Raw genomic sequence first — 22,034 nt, forward strand, 5'->3', positions numbered from 1 at the left:
TAGTTTTGTTTTTTAATAAGTTGATGAACCCAAATTATAAAAGAAAAATCAAATGATGTGGCAAAGATGTATACATTATATAGTATAAAAGCTAAAATCGAAACTTAAAAAAATATATATAACTACAATATATATATTAAATAAATGAACTTCACATCATATAATTTATTTACATGTTGCTAAAAGTTTTTGCATGTACAAATGTATATGGTAAGCTTTATATTGTTTATACTTTGCATAATTAAATGGATTTAAAAACTCAAAAAACAAAATATATATACTCAAAAAAAAAAACAAATATAAATAAATAATACATGTAGTTTGGACTTTTGATTATTTATGACCTACTCTAAACTGGTAGAGCACAAAAAGGAATAAATGGCAGAATTGTAATTTGTATTCAATTATTGTCCAATTAATTTACTGTTGCTAAGGACATTCATTAAATGTTATATTATAGAATTCCATACCATAATAAATTTATTTTTGAGTTTTATCCAACAGAGAATTTCAAGGGTATACCATCAACTTGTTAGAACCTAAACTCCAACAACTTTTATATTATTTAGCTTTTAACTATGATATAACAACTGTTATTTTTGCCATGAAGTTATGAGGGGAATATATATCTCCTGACCATTTATGGGGTAAAGGAAATTTAAAATAATTAATTTAATTAATAATATTTTATATTAAATTCAGATGGACCATTTTGCCCTTGAAGAAAAAGACAAAATAACTAGATTTTAATAGCTAAATATAAGATGATTTGATTTTTGGACCAAAATGACAATAAAAATGAAATAACAGGAATCCAAATTTAAAATATTTAAGATTTGGACTAAAATAACAAAAATGACCAAACCCCAGAGAACAAAATAGGAGTTTACTCTTCACAATAACACCCACAAACTTTTCACATCCAAGAATCTCATCCCATCTCATAAACATTGTTACATTTTCCACTCCACCACCAAATATTATATATAAATATAATATAACATAATTGAAGTATATTTAAATATTATATGTAAAAAGGTTTAATAAGCTTATATGTTTCTACATTTTACAAAATGTTATAAATTTATAAACGAAATGTAATACGTTTATTTTATAAAAGTTTATTAAGTTCTAATAAATTAATAGGTTTAAAAAATTTGAATATATTTAAGTATAATACATTTATTTATATTATATGTTTATTACAAATTTTAACTATAGAAAAACAAAAGAGTTAATGTAATAAAAGAAGAGAAGTAAAAAATAAAAAATAAATAAATAAATAAATAAATTCAACCCAACCGCCGTATACTCTGCTGTATCACATAAAATAGCACCATACCCGTTTCTTATGGCTTTTTCTTTTAGAGATGTGTTGGAGGCTCATCGTTTCTGTGGGTTGAGCGGTAAACTTCAATTGGCTTACCAGGGAATTGTGTTAACCGCGTGTTGGTTGATATGGAAAGCTAGAAACGATTGTGTTTTTAACGGTAAAATCCTAAAGGCGGAGGAGGTTTTTTGTTCAATTAGGTCGCTCGGGTATTTGTGGTTTTCTAATAGATCTAAATGTATAGATGCTTTGTGGATAGAGTGGTGTAGGTTTGTATAGTTCTTTTGTTCTGTTTTGGCCTCTCGTCGTTTTGTCGGGTTGGTCGGTTTTAATGAAGTTTTCCTTAAAAAAAAAAAAAAAAAATACAAGACCATGCACACTAGGCCTCTATGAGAAATCCTTTATTGTGTGTCACGTCCTCATCTGTTGCCTTCTGTGGTCACCGTTGCCACTTGGGAGTGATCTTAACCGTTAGCCACCCACTTTTTAATTGTATTACATATAGGGGCACACCTTGGGGGATTAAATCGACACCGTCAATACGTATCGTATAGGCCTATACGATGCGTATTGAGGTGAGTTCAAACTTCTATGTCTGCCAAAGGCTGCCAATGTCCCTTTACCAAAAAGTACATCGTATAGGCCTATACGATACTTATTGAATGTGTCGATTTAATTTTTTATTTTTTGCAAGGTAGCTTCCTGTCACGCGGTAGCTTTCCGTCACGCGAACGAAGAAGCAGCACTTTGGACATTTGTCGATCTTCAAACATCTAGGAAACATTATTTGAGAATACCCCTGAATTTATCGAAGTTGTAGAATGAGATCTTCCACTGTTGGGTTATCATCTTTCAACCTCATTTTCCCTAAATTTATCGATTCTGTTTTTCAACAGGGATATAATGCAATGATTCCTCTCAATTGAATAGACCGACACTTACTTCATAGGACTCACTTGAATCGTCTCGGATGTAATAACAGTACGTTTAGCATCTGCGGCTGCTTGAATTGCGGAAAGCAAAGGATAACGAAGATGAACATTATATTTATCACGAAAGTACAGAACAACCGAGATAACAGCTCCGGTTTCATCAGCTGCATTTGGAACAGGAGAGTTGAAAAAACTGCAATTGGAATTGATCTTGGAACAGCATACTCTTGTTACCATATGACACATGATAAAAGCGCTTCTCTAGACAATTTGGGATTATGTTCCGCAAATTGGGAACCACATATTTGCTTCAAAATTTACGTTTGATGTCCATGTTTGATCACATTTGACTTCATCTGCGGCAGTCCAATGACTTTCTTCCCACGTGTCTGCACCGTGATCTTCATATTCTTGGTTCAATACCTACTCATCTTTAGTAGTGTTTGTTTGAGAACCTGATTCAGATACACAACGGTTCTCCAATTCCAAATCAGCAAGCAAATACACAACGATTCTCCAATTCCAGATCAGTAATGTAAGGAGAAGCATTGAGATAACGGACATCCATCAAGCTCAAAAAGAAAACTTGTGTTTCCCATAGTCACAAACGATTGCGGTTTGTATTTCGCATAGCCGCCGTTTCCGTAGTAAAAAATGGTTGCGGTTTACAGATTCAATCTTTATTGCTTCATTAAAATTAATAAGGCGGTCTGTCTGCACCGTGATCTTCATATTCTTGGTTCAATACCAACTCATCTTTAGTAGTGTTTGTTTGAGAACCTGATTCAGATACATAAATCTTGAAGCAAATATGTGGTTCCCAGTTGGTTACAGAAACCACTAGAAGAAGAACCCGACACGTCTTCATGTTACGGAGAATGTTCTCGAAATTGAAGGAAAAGGAAAAGATTTGTTGAAATCGAAGAAAAGAGTAAACAAGATGAATTGAGGCGTGCATTGTTTAAATCTGAATCAGTTGGTATATGTTCATATCAGCGTTGTTTATCATCCTGTGTGAGCATTGGAAGCCGGACAAACAGTCTTGCAATTATATCGTGTCAAGATGTTTCAGTTTGTAGACATTCTCACTCAACGAATGTTAGGGTTTCGTTTCTTCATGCTCCAACTCCGTAGTAAAAAACGGTTGCGGTTTGCACATTCAATCTTCATTGCTTCATTAAAATTAACAATGCGTTCTCGATTGATAGCTTCCGTTTAATTACATTCATAAGACACATGAGAAAAGCGCTTCTTCAGACAATCTAGGATTATTTTCTAACTAAACCCTTGAATCCCAATGCTTCTCTAAAAATATTTGTTTCTTTTGCTAGTGTTTCCCGTAGTCACAAACGATTGCGGTTTGTATTTCGCATAGCCACCGTTTCCGTAGTAAAAAACGGTTGCGGTTTGCAGATTCAATCTTCATTGCTTCATTAATATTAACAAGGCGGTCTCTTTGTACCGTGAACTTCATATTCTCGGTTCAATACAGATCCGTGGGCCCTATTGTCGGATCTGTGACTCCATGGAAGATGTGATTAAGGTAAGCGTGTCGTATCATGTGTCATAAAACGGAATATAATCCCAGATTGTCTAGAGAAGCACTTTTATCATGTGTGATCCAGAGGTCGGTCTCGGGTGAGTTGTGGCTGATTTATAGGAGGAGGTTATGAAACCAATATATGTTTATGCGAATTTAAAGGACAATACTGACAGGGGTGCTGGTCTTTTCTGCCACTGTGCAAACTTGAAAAATCTCACCATAACACATTGTAGACTGGTGGGCTTGAATGGTTTTAATACATTTCATCCTGGACTATCTAGTCTAATACTTGAAAATGGATATGATCATGTCAATATCTTTATCTATCATGTCATCGACCAACTGCTCAAAATCCCTTTCGTTTCTCGGGTTCGCATTCGACACAACACAACAAAAAGTAAACTTTAAAAAATCAGTGCCCAGATTGTCTAAGGAAGCACTTTTATCATGTGTCATATTAGAGAAACATAATTTTACAGACGATTTAGAGAAACATAGAATACGTTACGAGATTCTTCGAGAATTAGAAAAGGAGAAAATACGGAACGACAAGGGTGCTGGTCTTTTTTCTCACGTATTTTATCAAATGAACTGTCACGTGTGATTGGCACGTGTGATTATCAAATGACAACTTTAAGAGTCTAGTCCTAGCTAGTTTCTCTCACATGATATGCATCTAATATGACACATGATAAAAGCGCTTCTTTAGACAATCTAGGATTATGTTTCGCAAATTGGGAACCATATATTCGTATGTAAAAGCTTGAAAAGATGACCGAATAGAGATCTCTATACACCCTTGGTATTTGTTTACCACATGACACATGATAAAAGCGCTTCTTTAGACAATCTGGTATTATATTCTGTTTTAACACGCCGCTTAAATCTCAGTTATGTCTCATTGTATTATGACAATACTGACAGGGGTGCTGGTCTTTTCTCCCACTGTGCAAACTTGAAAAATCTCACCATAACACATTATAGACTGGTGGGCTTGAATGGTTTTAATATATTTCATCTTGGACTATCTAGTCTAATACTTGAAAATGAATATGATCGTGTCAAGATCTTTTATCTATCATGTCATCGACCAACTGCTCGAAATCCCTTTCGTTTCTCGAGCTCGCATTCGACACAACACAACAAAAAATAAACTTCAAAGAAACAGTGCCTTGATACGCATCGTATAGGCCTATATGATGCGTATCAAGCCCGCTGCCAGACATAACTTGCACCTGTCAGCCTGCCATGTCTTTTACTTTATTTCAATATGCATCGTATAGGCCTATACGGTGCGTATTGAATTGAAAAAGTGTACGGATAAACAGGGGGTGTGCCATTAGAAATCCTCTTACATATATCAAATTGCTATACCCATCTATATTATGTGATTACACTAGTAGTTTACTTAAAACCAAAGGACATGTAGCAAAACGTTACCGAGTAGTTAAAATGGTGTCTCCTTCAAATAATAAGGGTTTAAGTGCTTGTTTGGTAGTCTTTTAATTATTACATTTAAGAGGCTACCGCTAATTCAGTCAGCATTTAGTGTGTTTGGTTTAGTGACAGATAACCTTTGAATCAGTTCTTAAGCCTCTTACTCATTAAGTTTCGAAATGATGTTGAATGAAACTTTTACCCATTTATCCATTCGTTTGTGTTCATAACCCTCATCCAGCCACTCACGCACTACCTCCTCCACTACCAAGTAATCAGATTGAGCCAAGTCAAATTTCTTACTAGTTTAAAGTCTGTTGCCCGATAAAACCTTTTAATGGTTCAACACTTACATTTGCTCGCAGAGTTTGCCTAGCTTACCTAAAAATTAGGAATATTAAAATTTTAAAATAATTTTCAAATTTCTGGTGATGAAATTGGATTATAATTTCAGGGTAGTAGCATGCCAAGATGCATGCCATAGGTTGCGGTTGCGGTTGCTTTCCTCAACTTGCTTTCTTAATCTTAATTAATGCCAATTTACCCTCAAACCCTAATTCCTTTTTTCGCTACTGGTCAGAGTAATCACACCAAAAATTTGTAAGTAAACATGTTACTCTTCAATATAATAATTAAATGTTTCATCTTTGTTGTTACTGTCAACATAAATTCCCCAAATTACAGTTTTGTTGTGTTCTAGTTTCCTTGGATATTTTTGAACAATGAGGATTACATTTAATCCCCTTTTCAAGACTTATCTTCAAGTTTGTAGTTGAAAGTTGTCTAATTTGTAGTTAGATTTTTGTATCAAAATTGTGCTATGAATTATACTTCATATAGTTTAAAATCCTATTATACTCGAATTAAACACGGTTGTTTACGTGTCAGATTGTCATCCCATGTAATTTAAATTTTGGTAAAATCTTCGTTTTAAAAAGCGAGAGGTGCACAAAAGCGACGAGGTCTAAAACCGAGGCGCAAAAGCGGCGGCCTTTTCGTACCCGAGGCGCAAGCTAATTATATATATTTTTATATATCCCATGGTTTTTAGCTTTCCCTACCCAAAATATAGCTGTAAGTAAGGTTTTTGTATAATTTTAGTTGCATGTACAAGCCAAAAAACCCAAGATACAACATTTAGATGCATAAAACGCCTCAGGTATGAGAGGCGCGCGCATCAAACCAAAAATCTCAAAAAGCGTGCGTTTTTGGCGCTTTTTGTAATTACTGTAGGCGCTGAGCGAAAAAGCCCAGCGTGTGCGCCTTGTTGAGCCTCGCGCTTAAGCATGCCTGAGGCGCGCTTTTTAAAACCAAGGGTAAAATGAAGTTCAAGTTAATATAAACAATATCATGGAAAATATTGTTGAGGTATATTTCATAGGTTAATAGGAGCAGCAAGTTAGTTGGGACCCGCCGATGGCTGATGACACAACCGAACCGAGCTACTGGTTGAACTGGAGGTTTTTCCTCTGTGTTTTGTGGATATTTATTGCTATGATATTAGCAGCAATCTTAATAATCAAATATGAAATATTCATCAAAAAGAAAGTTGAAAATATAAACGATGAGGATGATGTGGAAGCCATCGGGATTTTGTATGAGGATGAAACTTGGAGGACCTGTTTAGAATCATTCCATCCTGCCTGGCTGCTTGTTTACAGATTGGTTGCATTTGGTGTAATGTTGGCATTGCTAATTGCTAATCTGATTGTTTACGGAGCTAACTCTCTTTTCTTTTACACCCAGTAAGTGATTTTAACTTCTGAGCCTTTATGTTTCATTATTCACACAAAGCCTAAAAAGTGGTTGGTTGTATGATGTTGCTTGTGATGAACAGGTGGACATTTGCTTTGGTCACTTTCTATTTTGCGGTACGGAACGTTGCTAGTTATATGCACACGTTCTAAACTAAACGTCTTTTCTCCCCTTAAATATCATCTGTTGTGCTAATTATGTTTTTGTTGCGTCTTTTTTGAAAACTTTTGGAACAATTGAGTTGTGTTATATGTAACTTGTGTTTTTGTCTATTGTGTATAGCTTGCATCTTCACACTCAATATATGGATGTTACAAATATCGGAACGAAGTTGGTGATGATAATATCGATAATGCCATCATAGACCAAGAACAAAGCAACCCCGTTAACCCGCCAAATAATGGTTTAAGTCATGGAAAGACTGCTGGTGTATGGGGCTATTTCTTTCAAATAGTCTTTCAGGTAAGTTTGTTAAAATATTTTTTTTTATTAGTGTTTTGGGGTTTTTTTTTTGTATAATAAGCAAATGCATCCTCACTCTTTTGATAAACAGATATGCACAGGTGCTGTTGGACTCACCGATAGTGTGTTTTGGTTCATAATCTATCCATTTCTTACTCCTGCAGACTACACTTTACATTTTGTACGTTTTTTTAGTTCTTTGCATTAATTCTCTAATTTTTTTAATGTCATCTTGAGAGATACTTTGGTGTTTATATTACAGTTTGATATTAGCATGCATTCTGTCAATGCCATTCTCCTCCTTGTTGATATAGCTCTGAATCGCGTGGTAAGTTGCGCATTACAGAGTCGTTTCAGTCTCAATTTTTATATTAAGCATTTATGAGTTATATGCTTCTTGACTTTGACCAAATTGACGTTTATTTTAATCAGCGGTTTCCTTTCTTTCGTTTGGCTTACTTTGGTCTATGGACATGTGTATTTGTCATTTTCCAGTGGATATATCATGCATGTGTATCAATGTGGTAAGATGAGATCTTATTTAGATCGAAATGGAAAATCTAAAAAACTTATATTATACATATTCGCATGTATTGCAGGTGGCCATATCCCTTCCTTGATTTATCATCTCCATATGCTCCCATTTGGTACGTCCCCTCAATGCTATCTAAGAGATAATTTTGTATGATCTATGTAGCGGTTGCTAACAGTAACCGTGACTTTTGCTCCTATGCATTTGGTTGAACTTAGTGATTATTTGTAGGTATTTTGGAGTGGGATTAATTCATCTTCCTGCTTATGGTATCTTTGCACTCATAATTAGGGGAAAGCAACTTTTGTTGTCAAGATTTTCCTAACAACAAAATGGAGGAATTGGCTACAGGATTCTTAAAGTTACATTACCAAGATGCATTTTAATACATCATGTTGTATATGAATTTATCTGTCCACAGTCCATTTGATAACTATCTAAATTGTCATATCAGCTGGACCAGCCCAGAAAATGACCTAAATTGAGCCCAATAACAAGGCTTTTGTTACTATGGACAGTCCAAGAAAATTTACCTACTTATTTTTGCATGTTAATGGGGTTAAAGGAGAGGAAGGCCAATAAAAAAAATTGGTTTTCTTTTTCTTTTTAATATAGTTAATGGGGTTTTAAAGGAGATGTTATCCCATACCCTGCAAGTTAACGATAAATCATAAAGTCTCTCGCTTATGAGCGCACACATGGCGCTGATGTGACGTGAAAATGCAATTGACGTTCAAAAAGAATATATAGCCTAACAACGAGGCTAAGGTTACTTTTGAAAATGCAACTCATTTGAGTTGTCATCGCCTAAGCTTTCAGTTTATAGAACTAGATGATTCTCCCTGCGCGTTGCGGCGGAGAAATGAAGGTAATTAAGTCAGTATCAATTTGGTTTGTTACAGTATCAGCATATGCTATAGCAAGCGAAATAAAAAACAAAACAAAAAGTCATAACAAAACCAAAAGAATATCTACATGTGTTCGGTTTGGTTGGGAAGAAAAAGGTAACTACTAAACAGTTTCGATATTTATATATTTTGTATTTATCTTACGTTATAATATTAACTTTCATCAAAAAAAAAATATTTATATTAACATTATAGGACATAACACTTAATAAGTGCAAAAAAAAATCAATATTTACATAAATATTAGCAATATTCAATAATGTTTTCAGGATAATTCACTTTATAAGTAAATATATAATCTATATATCTATATCTATTCTATAGGGTGGAGTTATTGTAAAAAAGACTAAAAGTGTGAGAAAGGTAAGAAAGAATCTCCACCATTAGATCTAAATTAATTAAAAAGAGTATGATTGTAAATGCACTAACAAATTCAAAAATGGTAATCCTTAATTTAAGGATTTGGAGAGAGAAAATCCTTGATTTAAGGAATTTTAACCATCCATAACTTCATTCATTTTAATTTTTTTGCATCATTCACAGAATCAGAGCATCTTCACCACATGGTGTTTTAAAAAAAAATCATAGTTCAACTCATGGTGTTTTTATCTAACACCATTCAGAAACAAAATAACACCATTCAGAAACAAAAAACACCATCCAGTAGACAAAAAATAACATCATTCAGTAAACAAAAAAAAACACCATTCAGTAACTAATATAACACCATTCAGTACAAGAATATAACACCATTCAGTACAAGAATATAACACCATTCAGTACAAGAATATAACACCATTCAGTAAATAAATATAACACCATTCAGAAAAAGAAAAAAACACCATTCAGAAACAAAATAACACCATTCAGAAAAGAATAACACCATTCAGAAACAAAAGAATATCATTCAGTAAAAAATAACACCATTCATAAAAGATAACACCATTCAGTAAAAAATAACACCATTCATAAAAGATAACACCATTCAGTAAAAGATAACACCATTCAGTAAAAAATAACACCATTCATGAAAGAATATAACACCTCTATATCATCTTCTTCACTTCCGGCGACTACCACCATCTTCGTCACACCACACGTCCACAACACAGCCAGTTCTTCATCACACGCTACCCTAAATCACCATTCGATCAGTCTTCTCACACAACATACAACATAGAATCCGAATTTCAAAGAATTGCATCAATCATCGAAGGTTGCTTATTATTTTCCATGGATACATAGTTCTCCGACTTCGTCGTCCGACTTAATCTCCGGCGACCCTCCCAATATCAAACCCCCAAACCCTCTCCGAAGAATCCCAGATGGCGTACGACCTTTGATTGCGGCGGAAATGGTGGACATCAGATCTTCGATTCCGTCGCGAAACCCTTGACGACTACGGTATTATTTCTCCTCTGTGTTTCTTCTTCAGATTGATTGATTGATTATGAGAGAGATCTTTGATCGTAGATGGAGATCATTTGGAGAGAGAAAGAGAGATTGTAGGGATTTTGATTTACAGTTTCTATTTTTGAATGGATATAAAGACTTTATTACCCCTAGAATTTTCAATTCAGTCCAAAAAATAAATCAAATTTTACAATTTGGTCCCTATTAATCTCAACCATTAGATCAAAAGATCTAATGGTGTAGAATCTTTCTTACCTTTCTCACACTTTTAGTCTTTTTTACAGGATCCTAACTCCTATCTATACTATATTATAATACATGAGGGAAGGATTCCCAAAAGTTAAGAACTTCTTCCCCCATTATTTATAAATAAACCCCTAGAATGATGGTAAAGTGGTCTTTTAAACCATAATTATTTTTTAGTCCCTCAATCTATTACATTTAAATCCTTGACATTTAACATAATTATGGGTAATTAGTTACACTTCCCTCCCTCCTCTTTAATTCTTTAATGTATTCCTGCGATATCTTACAACCCGTAATGTTTTAAAAAAATCCGAATGTACCATGACGATCGGCACATTTTTTTTAACGTTTCGATAGTTGTCTTTTTTAGTTTCGTCGTGCGTTCATAAAGTACAAATAGCCGATGCGTAAATGTACAATTGATTAAAGCCAACATTTGTTTTTTACCCAAGCCAGCTTTGACCATTACCTAGCTACCGTACATTAACATTTGTTTTTTACCCAAGTTTTTTATTTTGAACGGCATTAATAAACTAAAATATTCCTTAATTTTACTTGTACAGAGTCAGATTGTTGTGGCATGTTTAAGTATAGATAAAACTCACAACAAACTTCCTATTAAACATGCCACAACAAACTAAACAGGATATGTGCATCTTATTTTAAAAACTTAAAACTCACAACAAACTTCCTAAATAAATGGATGACCAATCTAAAACTAAACCCTAATGGACTACTATAAATACATAGCAAACACTCACAATTCTGCATTTCTATTGCTAAACTGATTTAAAATATGGAGCCAGTTCTGAATTCACTTGATGCGAAAAAACAAGCATGCGATATTGAAAAATCTAAGGTCGGTTCTATGATAAGTTTTGTTATATCGCAATAATGAATAATTGTTTTCTTTTATTTACTTTTATGTGAATACTAACTTATTTGATTTTTCAGATTCAACACACCAATTTAAACACCCAAGTTGTCGAACAAGCTTTTGTTAGTTTTTAAGTAATATTTTCGCTTATAATCTTTCATATTAACAAGTTTGTTATGTTATTATTTGGTGTTTTATTGTAGGATGATGGTGATAATAGTGTTGAAATTATTTCTTATGGTGCAATGTTCAGTCCATACAAGTCTAAGCTTCAACGTCAATTTAGTGAAGAGGTAATTTTAAAATTTATTTAATCTTTTTTAAATTTTTTTATTCAATATTTGTTCTTTTTTAAGTTTATTTAATCATTTTTTTAACTTTTTTATTAATTTTTTTGTTTTTAAGGATCGGAAGTATGAGAATCAAAAGAAAAGATCTAAGAGACTCTCTGAATGGAAATGGGTCGAGGTTATAAATTTAGATGATCCTGAGGACGATGAGAAAGAAGATGAATTAGATGATACTGCTGATTCGAGCACAAACAAGAAAAACGGATCAAAAAAGTAGAGATTTTAGATGAAATATATCAAGTGTTTTTATGTTTTTTTCATTTTCAGTTGTTTTTGTTTGATATAGACTATCTCATGAATAAAAAAGTTTATTTTATATTTGAAGTTTATGTTTTGTGTTATTTTATTCCACTTATAATTTACATCTCGATTGAACTAATATACTTTAGTACTTAATCATGTTCGTATTATATAATTTACATGTTCGTACTTGATCATTTCCAAAGAGATAAATTCGATTACCAAGAATGGCCAAAACATGAAAACTACCTCTTGGTTTGGAGTAAATTCAAGATTGTATTTACAAAGCACACTAAACTTATTCAATTTAACAGTCATGTTTCACGAGGATTTCGTATATATCCATTAGTGCCTTCTATAAAAAAAAAAAACTGTTGGACGACACGAGATATGAAAAAATAATTATATAATATTATAGATTTTTCGAATAATTTGTATTTCTTAAATAAAAAGATAAAGTTAATAAAGATATAAACTTTTACATCCTATTTTTTTTTATAAAAACTGTTTTATAAAAATATGATTTTTTAAATATTTATAAAAATGAAATTCAACATTAGTTAAAGGTGTTTAAAACATACCTACAAGTCACCTACTATTTTTTAATTTTTACTTTTTCAAAAACGAAAATTTTAAAATTAAAGTTTATTGGATGAGTATGATGTGGATATTTAAAAAAGTTATGGACTTTAAACAATAAAATTATAAACTTTATCATTTCACCAACAAAATAAACTTACTTTATAACGATAGCAACTTATTTTTTATTTTTTGTCATTTGTTTAGTATTTTTTATTAACAAACGAATCTTTACGTGTTTAAAACAGTTTTTCTATACTTTATTTATTATTAATTTTTATAACAAAACAAAACTTTGATATTTAGTAGATAGAAGATAAACTATGTTCCAAAATTTTAGGAATTATTTAATACTAATTTACGGATTAGTAGATAGATAGTAAACTATATCCCAAAATTTTAGGAATTATTTAATACTAATTTACGATATTTAGTAGATAAATAGTAAACTATGTCCCAAAATTTTAGGAATTATAAGTCAACTAATAAAAAAAAATAATTATTGCAGTTGTTCTTGGATATTAATCTAATAATTTGCATTTTTTAATTAAAAAGTAATAAAGTAATAAACTTTAAAACTAAACTAAAAAACTGAACTTACTATGATATAAAGTTAATAAAAAAATAATTATTTTGTAAACATTTTTATAACAAGTAGTATAAATAAAATACTCCAGAAATTTACAATCTTTACTAGATAAATTCTAAACTGGGTTCCAAACTTTTAGGAATTATAAGTTCAACTATATTGTTATAGATAATATTAGTCAGTTCTAAAATAATTATTTACCAACTTGACTAGATACATAGTAGTAGATTGTGTTGCATATTTTTAGGGATTATTAGTTAAAAGTAGACTCATATAGATAAGATTAGTTAGGAACTAAAAATTTGAACTTAGTATGATATAAAGTTAATAAAGATATAAACTCTTATCAACCTATTTTTTATAAAAACAGTTTATGAAATCTTATAAAAATATAAATTTTTTATATTTGTAAAAACCCGAAATTTAACAATTTAAGTTAAAGCTCTAAAACGTACTTACGAGTCAAATACTATTTTTTATTGTTATAAAAACGAAAAATTTTAAACTTAAAGTTTATTGGATGAGTACTATATGGATATTTATAAAAAGTTATAAACTTTAAAGAATAAAATTATACTTTATAATTTAACCAATAAAATAAACAAACTTTACAATTATAACAACTTATCTTTTATTTTTGGTCTTTTGATTATTAATTTTTATACAAAAAAAACAATATTTTTTGTCTTTTGGTTATTATTTTTTATAAAAGAGGAAAACTTTTACATATGTGTAAACTTATGACATATATCCACCACAATAATGTTATCATAAATATTATACTAATAAGAAAACTACCAGTTTTGCAATGCAAAGTGTCACCCCCGCCGCATCGCGCGGGCATCCTACTAGTTCTATATATATATAACTATACAAGAACAAATCCTCATTTTTAACACTTTTTCTTTCCATCCTGTCCCTCCCTCCCTCAACTGATGCCTAATCTCACTTCCTATTAAGAAATCTTCAGCCAGGAACCGTTTCCAAATATGCCCCCATTCAATTTAGGTTTTAATGATTTCTTCATCATGAAATCAAAGGTTTATCGGTTATGGCAATGAAATCGTCGCTGGTTAATGATCAATTGAAACCTATAACAATTAATGGAAACCACTGATTGAATGCTTGCAGCAAATTGAATAGGGAAATTGATTCCAGGCCTCCACTTCATTAATAGGGAACGACCTTTCTTTCTCTCAGTTGTATAATTGAAAGTTAAAATTGTGAATATAAAGATGGTTGTTACGGAAGGTGGTGAAGAAGGTGGAAGGATTGCAGATTTGGTGTCTTTCAATCTGTTGCTGAGATACCCTAATTTTGCTACGGACGGCAGTTGGTTGTGGTGGTATTAGGTGGTTTTTGTGAAAGGGACGAACTTGGTTGTGGTGGTGAATGGAAACAGCGGTGTGGATTGAACACCGACGGTGACGGAGAAATAGGATTCCCACGAGTATTTTGGTGATCGGAGTAAGATCTCTTCGTCTCTCATCTGTTCCTATTTATGATTTTAAGTTCTTTAGAATTGATCTTAAGGTTTTATATGTACGATTATGTTTCTTGATTGAATGATGAAAATAGTTGTTGAAGGATTATGTTTCGGTCGAGAGCGTAGGTTGAGGCGATTCCATTGGTGATCAACAACGGCGGCGGTTAGTATTCCGGCATTAGGGCGGTTATTTATGTTTTGTAATAAAGATATCTTGAATTATGATAGATTATATACATTTACAAGCAAGATCACATTGAATATATTAAGCTTTGTATTTATTTGACAAGAGAGATTGAGCGTTTCTAATGATAAATTCAACCTAATTAGCGTCTGAGTTGGGGGATTGATTGGAGGACTCAAGTTTATTAGTCCCTATCACAATGCAAACCAGCCTACCACCTGTTTGATGAATTGCCACAATGAGATCTAATGTGATTGAACCTGCTGTGTTGAGCATTGTTTCCCATGAAATATGATTGAACTATGTAAATGTTATTTGGTTAGTTATTAGTTATAGTGTTTTAACATAAAATTGATGTTATAAAGAATGAGAATTATTTCATAATACCAATTGTAACATGTTTTATGTATCATGGACTTTGTTGCCCTTTAATCTGCTCCATGTAGTTGAACTTTCCTACTTGTTTGAGATGTATAAAAAAACCAACACAACCCATTCTTAAGTAAATGGATACAAAATTGCCTACGTGGCTCCATTATCTTTTTGTTATTTTCTTCCTGATGTCAAATGTTATAATTTATTTTAGGCTAAATTGCGAGAAAACAATCCTGGGAATGCTCTTTTAGAGGTAAGATTTCAATGTGATTTTTCTTTTTTTAAAACGATAACTTAAAACAAGATTGATGGTACTATTTTAGTAAATAGTTCACAGGAGCCTTAATTTTTACCCACAGTTTCGGGGAAATGCTGGAAGCCATGATCTTTCTCTTTCTGTTGAAACTCTACAAAAAATTGACTAAAGAAGGTTAGGCTGAAAACCATGCAGTTAATATCAGTTATCAGTCCCCATGTAAAATATCGGTGTCAAATATCGATCAGAATATCGATGCCGGTATTATCGGCGATATTGACCCATATATCACCGATATTCCTGATATCAATACATTTCTTCTTAGTTCTACCACGTGTATCCTACTATCCTATCTTTTGCTTAATCATAAATTTTGAATTATATTCTCAAGCACAAAATATGTCCAGGTATGAAGATGAAGCTGCCCAGATGTGATAAAGTAAGTGCACATCATATATACAATTTTTCTGAATTACTTTTGCCCGTCTTTCAAGGTATGATTCTAAGATGGGGTGGTAAAATGGGGGTGGTTTAGTAACAAGTTTAAACCAATAACTTTGTTCGGCAGTGGCGAAGCTTGAGATTTCTGACCGGGGGGTCGGAAGTTACAGGCCCTAAAATTATACCTTAAAAATTATTAAACCGGAGGGTCGAAAACGTATATATATCTAAAAAATTCTATACGAAATGTACATACATAACATAACATTACTGAACGAAAAGTTCGGGGGGTCGGGCGCCCCTCCCGGCCCCTTCAAAGCTACGCCCATGTTGTTCGGGACGGGTTGGGTTGAACTGGGTCGAATTGAAACACCTTTTCTATAAGTTTTATGTTTTTTTTTATTAGTTTCATGTGGTGTTCTCAGTATGATTATAAAAGCTATATAGTTTCAACAAAAAATCTATCTTTTTATAATAAAATGATTTATGAGGTTTTATGAAGTAGAAATAGGATTGGCAGTTCCCGACACTTATCTTTTTATAATAAAATGATTTATGAGGTTTTATGAAGTAGAAATCGGATTGGCAGTTCCCGACACAACACAAAAATATATGGCTTAGCATTGACGTGAACGGGGCAACTTGTTTAACAAACTGGTTGTGTTCGGGTTGGTTGTAGATAAATGGGTTGACCTGTCAATGTTGAAAATAAACTTTGGGTAAATTTCAACCTGTTTTCATTTAGCTATCTTTTCTTAGAGTTTTACGTGTTTGAGCCATTCAGAAATAATCGGGGCTAAACATAATGCAACGCATGTCCCAAACTGGTCGAATATATGTTTTACATTTGTGTGATTGTTTCTAAGGTCAGTGGCGGCTTTGATGGTGTGCGGGAAGGACCTCCGCACAAGGCCTGTGATTTCGAGGGGCACGCGATTTAAAAAAAATCTGATTATGAAGATGAAGATATATACAAAAGAGTACATAACTTTTTGCTGGTGCTTGGTGGGATGTTTGATATAGGATTTGAATAGGAGTCCGCTCCATTCTTAGCAAAACAGGTTTCGGTACAAGACTAATTTTTATTTCCAAACATAACGAATGTTTAAAGTATTATGATGCTATGTTGACGAATAACTGTGAACTGCTTTTCTTAAAGCTCAAAGGGTAGCGGATGCGCTTGAACTGTTCGATGAAATGCTAGATCGGGATATTACGCCCACTAAAGAGACAATAACCGCTATCATTGAATCGTTATGTAGTTACGGCCCACCACATGCTGCCATGATGATATATAAAAAAGCAAAAGAAGCAAAGTGTACGATATCATTAAACGCTTATAAGATACTGTTTATGCGACTCTCGCGGTTTGGTAAATTTGGTATGCTTTTGAAAATATGGGATGAAATGGAACAAAGTGGTTATGTTTCTGATGTAGAAGTTTATGAACATATTATCAACGGGCTTTGCAACAATGGTCAATTTGAAAACGTTGTCGTCATCATGGAGGATTGTTTGAAGAAAGGATATTGTATAAATGGGTATTTGACATGTGGTTTAAGTTATCTATTGAATGGCCTGATAGTTGTTATAAGTGGCCATGAGCTTGAGGCGGATATGCGTGTGGACTTACTTTTTGAGCCAATAAAACACCCTATGTGGCATGAGGCATTAATGCATAACACATGACTTGTTGGATTTGTGAAAGGTTTATTGTCACAACTTATATATGATTATTTTTTTAATCATTTTAAGGGTTGAATTATGATCCCTCCCTATATTGTCGATTTCGCTGCAACGCGCGGGTTCCCCACTAGTTTATCTAAAAGGATGAATATTATAAATTTATAGTCGTTCATGAACTCGTGTTCAAATCATTAATTTTTTAGAGAACGTATTAACTTAATGTTTTGTTAAAACCCAAATAGGAAACACAGTTATTTACAACCCAATCTAAAAATTTTTTTATTTTTTGAACGGTGACTTTCTTTTTGAGTGACCCAATGTCACACCGCCTAATCGGCGGCTCTAGCCAAGTCTGTCCAGACTTACGTTGTCTTAATCGGGCTCACACTGGGTTAGCCAGACTTAGTTACAGCATTCCCCCAAAAACCGTACTGCTTCCACACGAGTTGCCTCGCTGAAGTAACTATTAATATGACCTAACCTCACTATCATTTTCTTAAATCAATAAACATAGATTTTTTAAGCAAATATCTTATATATCTTTGTGCAACATATAAAGATAATATCAAAAGTTGTTTACATTTATTGACCAAAGCATGAAAATATGGTGCATATTAACACACAACACCATTCACAATGGATTTTTATTATAGTATAGAATATAGAATATAGAATTAGTAGGTGAAATTTGTTCGTAATGCTCAGTTTCAAATATTTGTATATTACTATTCTCCTTGCGGAAAATAAAAATTCATGTTAAAACATTGATTAAAAAATAATTCTGTCATAACGGCAAAGCCGGAATTTTATAAAAAATCATATATTAAAGGTTGTAAGAAAAAAAACACAGTAAAAAATTAAACTTTGAGGTAGCTTTGACGACTTGTATGTTTGTGCTTTGATGACTTGTACATTATTATGTAAAACTCGATTTTGAATAAATTTACACTGAAAGTGTAAAATGGTATGGGTCTAAATTAAAAGAACACCAGAAAATACACCAGAAATAGCGACAAAATAAGCGACAAAAACTTTATTGATTACCCAAACCAAAAAGCCCCAACCAGAACCCCTAGATCTCAAGATTATGAGATCTAAATGATACAAAATATGGTTTCAACAGATTATAAAAATCTGCTGAACACAAACAAAAAAATACAAACAAAGAAAAGGATGCGGACACAGAGATCAACAGGATCTCTACAGAGATCAAGAAGATCTCTAATGCAGAAACTGATCTCAACACAGAGATCTAAGAACGACAATGAACAAGCACAAAGAGAACACTGAGAAGCCCTAAGAAATATCTCGAACAATAATGAAGAGCACACACTCTCTCTCTCTCTTCTTATATAGCTGCCACAACTCAATGTTACACTTTAGCCCTTCCAGAAGTACAAAGAAGACCTTAAGCTTTCCCAATGTATCCTGTTGAACCTTGGCCCATAACAACCTGAGTAACAACTTAACAGCCTAACAAACTTAGCCCAATATCTATAACATAAAGATAAACTTAGCCCAATATCTATAACATAAAGATAAAAGATAAAACCGGACCATAACCATATTGGTCACAACAATATGTTTAAAGTATGAATTATATTATATATATGAACTTAATATTTCAACATCCCCCCTTAATTCATACAGCAAACATATCAAACATCCCCAACTTATCACACAACACATTGTGTTGAGCAACACTTAATCCTTTAGTAAAAGTGTCGGCTAACTGAATATCAGTAGCAATTTTCTGTGGGTCAATAATGCCACTTGCAATTTTTTCTCTTAAAAATGCAAGTCTAACTCGAAATGTTTAGTTCTTTCGTGGAAAACAGGATTTAATGATATGGAAATAGCAGATTTACTATCACAAAACATTTTAATAGGCAAAGTACACTTAACTTTCAACTCCAACAAAACATTTTTAATCCACATTACCTCACATGTGGCTGAGCACATTGCCCTGTACTCAGCCTCAGCCGTAGACCTCGAAACAACTCCTTGTTTTTTGCTTTTCCATGACACAAGTGTATCTCCAAGAAACACTCCAAACCCAGTAACGGATTTTCTAGTCATAATACACTTTGCCCAATCTGAATCAACAAAACCTGACAAATCAAAATTACCTGTTTTCCTAAACATAACACCTCTACCCGGACATTGCTTTAAGTATCTCAGTAACCTTAAAGCAATATCTAGATGTGACTGACACGGTTTGTGCTTATATTGACTCAAAAACTGAACAGCATAACTTATATCTGGGTTAGTTAAAGACAAATATATTAACTTCCCAATTAACTTTTGAAACCCATTCACATTTTCAAAAAAAAATTTATCTTTTTTCGTTTTACTTGTAACAGCATGAGACTGCTCAATTGGTGTCCCAACAGGTTTGCACCCAAGATACCCAAACTCATTTAAAAGTTCAAGACAATATTTCCTTTGGGACAAACAAATTGACCCATTTGAATATAAAACCTCTATACCAAGAAAATATTTAAGCAAACCTAAGTCTTTTATTTGAAAACTTTCACTTAAACATTTTTTAACCCTTGTGATTTCAGTAGAACTATTTCCAGTAATCACAATATCATCAACATAGACCAATAAAACAACCAATACATCACCTTTACTTAAAACAAATAAAGAATGATCACATAAACTTTGAACAAAGCCCATATCAAGTAGCACAGAAGTCAGTTTCTCATTCCATTTTCTGGGGAGCTTGTTTAAGTCCATAAAGAGACTTAACAAGCTTACACACTTTATTTTTATCATTATTAAAATACCCTAAGGGTAAAGTCATATATACATCTTCCGATTATGATCTGTAAGACCCAGTTTGCTTGTTTAAGACACTTAGTCACTTCCGTGACATATTGGTCTATCTTGTTTACCATGTTTCAAAGTGACGACATAAGATTAACTAATAAACTTAATGTAACGAAACGGTAAATTTCGTACCTTTAGAGCACACCTTTCCCACGCGTATTCCCTCCGGCTTGTCCGCTTGATGATCCGGACTCCTTGCCTTTTGATCCCTACAACGAGGTGATCACTAATTTATGTTCGAGACTTGCTTTAAAGCAGATTAGGGGCTTCAGTTTGGGGATTTTATGTGAAAACTAGGGTTTGAAAGAAACCCCTGGTCGCCCCTGCCTTCTGTTCGATCCAAGTACACACGCTAGTGTGTGTTTGGGTGTAATTGTTTACTCATTAGTAATTTAGTTTCAAGTTTGGCAAGATTGGTCCCTAAACCTTGTTTGATTTATAATCTAAGTGATTTAACCTTATTACATGCCACCTCAAGTCTTGTATTTAACTAGGTTATAAATTCCTGGTTAATTGATTATATAATTATAATTCTAATTATAAGGTTTTATATTTTCGGGCTATTACATGATCCATACAAGAAGGCATTGTTTATATCAAGTTGATACAAAGGCCAACCATTATTCACAGCAAGTTTTAAAACAATTCTCACAGTTACCATCTTAACAACAGGAGAAAATGTCTCTCCAAAATCAATTCCCTCTCTTTGGTTAAAGCCCTTTGCAACTAACCTAGCCTAATATCTTTCAATTTCCCCATTAGCTTTGTATTTTATTTTATAGACCCACTTACATCCTATGGGTTTTCTACCTTTAGGTAGATCAACAACAACCCAGGTGTTATTTCTATAAAGAGCCTCCATTTCATTGTTCATGGCTTCTATCCACCTAGGGTCTTTAATAGCCTCATTATAAGAACTAGGTTCAGCAGACTTATTCAGAGATGAAATTAAACAAAGATTATCCACAGACAAATTTGCATAGTTAACAACTTTTTCAATTCCATATTTCACCTTTCCTTCTACAACAAATTCATCAAATTTTTGTGGAAAAGATACTTTCCTAGAAGATCTCCTAACAGATTGTCCCTCAAATGGGTTGGTCTCATCATATGATCCTACAGTGTCCTCTGCCTCGCCATTGTTACCCGGATAACTAATACCTAACTGTCCACTCTCATGTTGAACATTATCAACATTAGGGGCAGTGGCAGATGTAGAGGGTGACACTGGCTGCTGATCATCACTGCAGTGATCTTGAGCACCAGTTGCACTCTCTTCATCATTGGGAGCTGTAGGAACTTCAGATGTTATTGTTTCAGTAAAATCAAAAAAATTTATCTGATTTAACTCAGTTTTATCAACCAACTCTTGATTTTTAATCAAATTAGATTTAAAAGGATACACACTTTCATAAAATTTTACATCTCTAGAAAAGAACACTTTTCTATTATCCAAACACAACAATTTGTATCTTTTTTTAACATTTGAATAACCAATGAGAATACACTTATCAGCATGATAAGCAAACTTATCAGACTCAGACAAGACTGTACTAAAACAAAGACACCCAAAGTTCC

General features: G+C 33.0%; 2 protein-coding genes and 1 long non-coding RNA gene across 11 annotated transcripts; all 3 read left to right on the forward strand.

Annotated features, from left to right (window-relative positions):
• Positions 1-5,563: 5,563 nt before the first annotated feature.
• On the forward strand, positions 5,564-8,531 carry LOC110903744. Of its 2 annotated transcripts, XM_035974479.1 has the most exons (10): positions 5,564-5,842; positions 6,131-6,316; positions 6,624-6,987; positions 7,080-7,113; positions 7,280-7,459; positions 7,551-7,640; positions 7,722-7,787; positions 7,892-7,983; positions 8,059-8,106; positions 8,223-8,531. In XM_035974479.1, the coding sequence occupies exons 3-10, from the start codon at positions 6,659-6,661 to the stop codon at positions 8,314-8,316; spliced, it is 933 nt and encodes a 310-aa protein (XP_035830372.1). In that variant the 5' UTR covers positions 5,564-5,842; positions 6,131-6,316; positions 6,624-6,658; the 3' UTR covers positions 8,317-8,531. The 2 variants fall into 2 exon arrangements, with proteins under 2 accessions (XP_035830372.1, XP_022005218.1); XM_022149526.2 differs by lacking the exon at positions 6,131-6,316 and having other exon boundaries at positions 5,568-5,842.
• Positions 8,532-11,351: 2,820 nt separating this feature from the next.
• On the forward strand, positions 11,352-12,002 carry LOC110905900. Its single transcript, XM_022151318.2, has 3 exons — positions 11,352-11,417; positions 11,639-11,728; positions 11,841-12,002. Exons 1-3 carry the CDS (start codon positions 11,355-11,357, stop codon positions 12,000-12,002), a joined length of 315 nt encoding a protein of 104 aa, XP_022007010.1. The 5' UTR covers positions 11,352-11,354.
• A 2,096-nt stretch (positions 12,003-14,098) lies between these two features.
• LOC110903743 lies at positions 14,099-17,365 on the forward strand. Of its 8 annotated transcripts, none has more exons than XR_004860401.1 (6): positions 14,099-14,660; positions 14,772-14,842; positions 15,450-15,491; positions 15,569-15,668; positions 15,902-15,933; positions 16,802-17,365. It is a non-coding gene; the product is annotated as an uncharacterized LOC110903743 (long non-coding RNA). The 8 variants fall into 8 exon arrangements; XR_004860399.1 differs by having other exon boundaries at positions 15,598-15,668; XR_004860403.1 differs by having other exon boundaries at positions 15,598-15,668; positions 16,807-17,365.
• Positions 17,366-22,034: the final 4,669 nt, after the last annotated feature.

Source organism: Helianthus annuus, chromosome 6 (assembly GCF_002127325.2).
Source record: "Helianthus annuus cultivar XRQ/B chromosome 6, HanXRQr2.0-SUNRISE, whole genome shotgun sequence".
Taxonomy (NCBI): Eukaryota; Viridiplantae; Streptophyta; class Magnoliopsida; order Asterales; family Asteraceae; genus Helianthus; species Helianthus annuus.

What these genes read in the sequence shown, in the direction of transcription:
- LOC110903744 (XM_035974479.1), top strand. Translation starts at nt 6,659, where the DNA reads ATGGCTGATGACACAACCGAACCGAGCTACTGGTTGAACTGGAGGTTT. An exon ending in CAGACTACACTTTACATTTT is followed by an intron (nt 7,641 to 7,721) that starts GTACGTTTTTTT and finishes TTTATATTACAG; the next exon opens with TTTGATATTAGCATGCATTC. An exon ending in TCTCCATATGCTCCCATTTG is followed by an intron (nt 8,107 to 8,222) that starts GTACGTCCCCTC and finishes GATTATTTGTAG; the next exon opens with GTATTTTGGAGTGGGATTAA.
- LOC110905900 (XM_022151318.2), top strand. Translation starts at nt 11,355, where the DNA reads ATGGAGCCAGTTCTGAATTCACTTGATGCGAAAAAACAAGCATGCGAT. An exon ending in GCGATATTGAAAAATCTAAG is followed by an intron (nt 11,418 to 11,638) that starts GTCGGTTCTATG and finishes GTTTTATTGTAG; the next exon opens with GATGATGGTGATAATAGTGT. An exon ending in AACGTCAATTTAGTGAAGAG is followed by an intron (nt 11,729 to 11,840) that starts GTAATTTTAAAA and finishes TTTGTTTTTAAG; the next exon opens with GATCGGAAGTATGAGAATCA.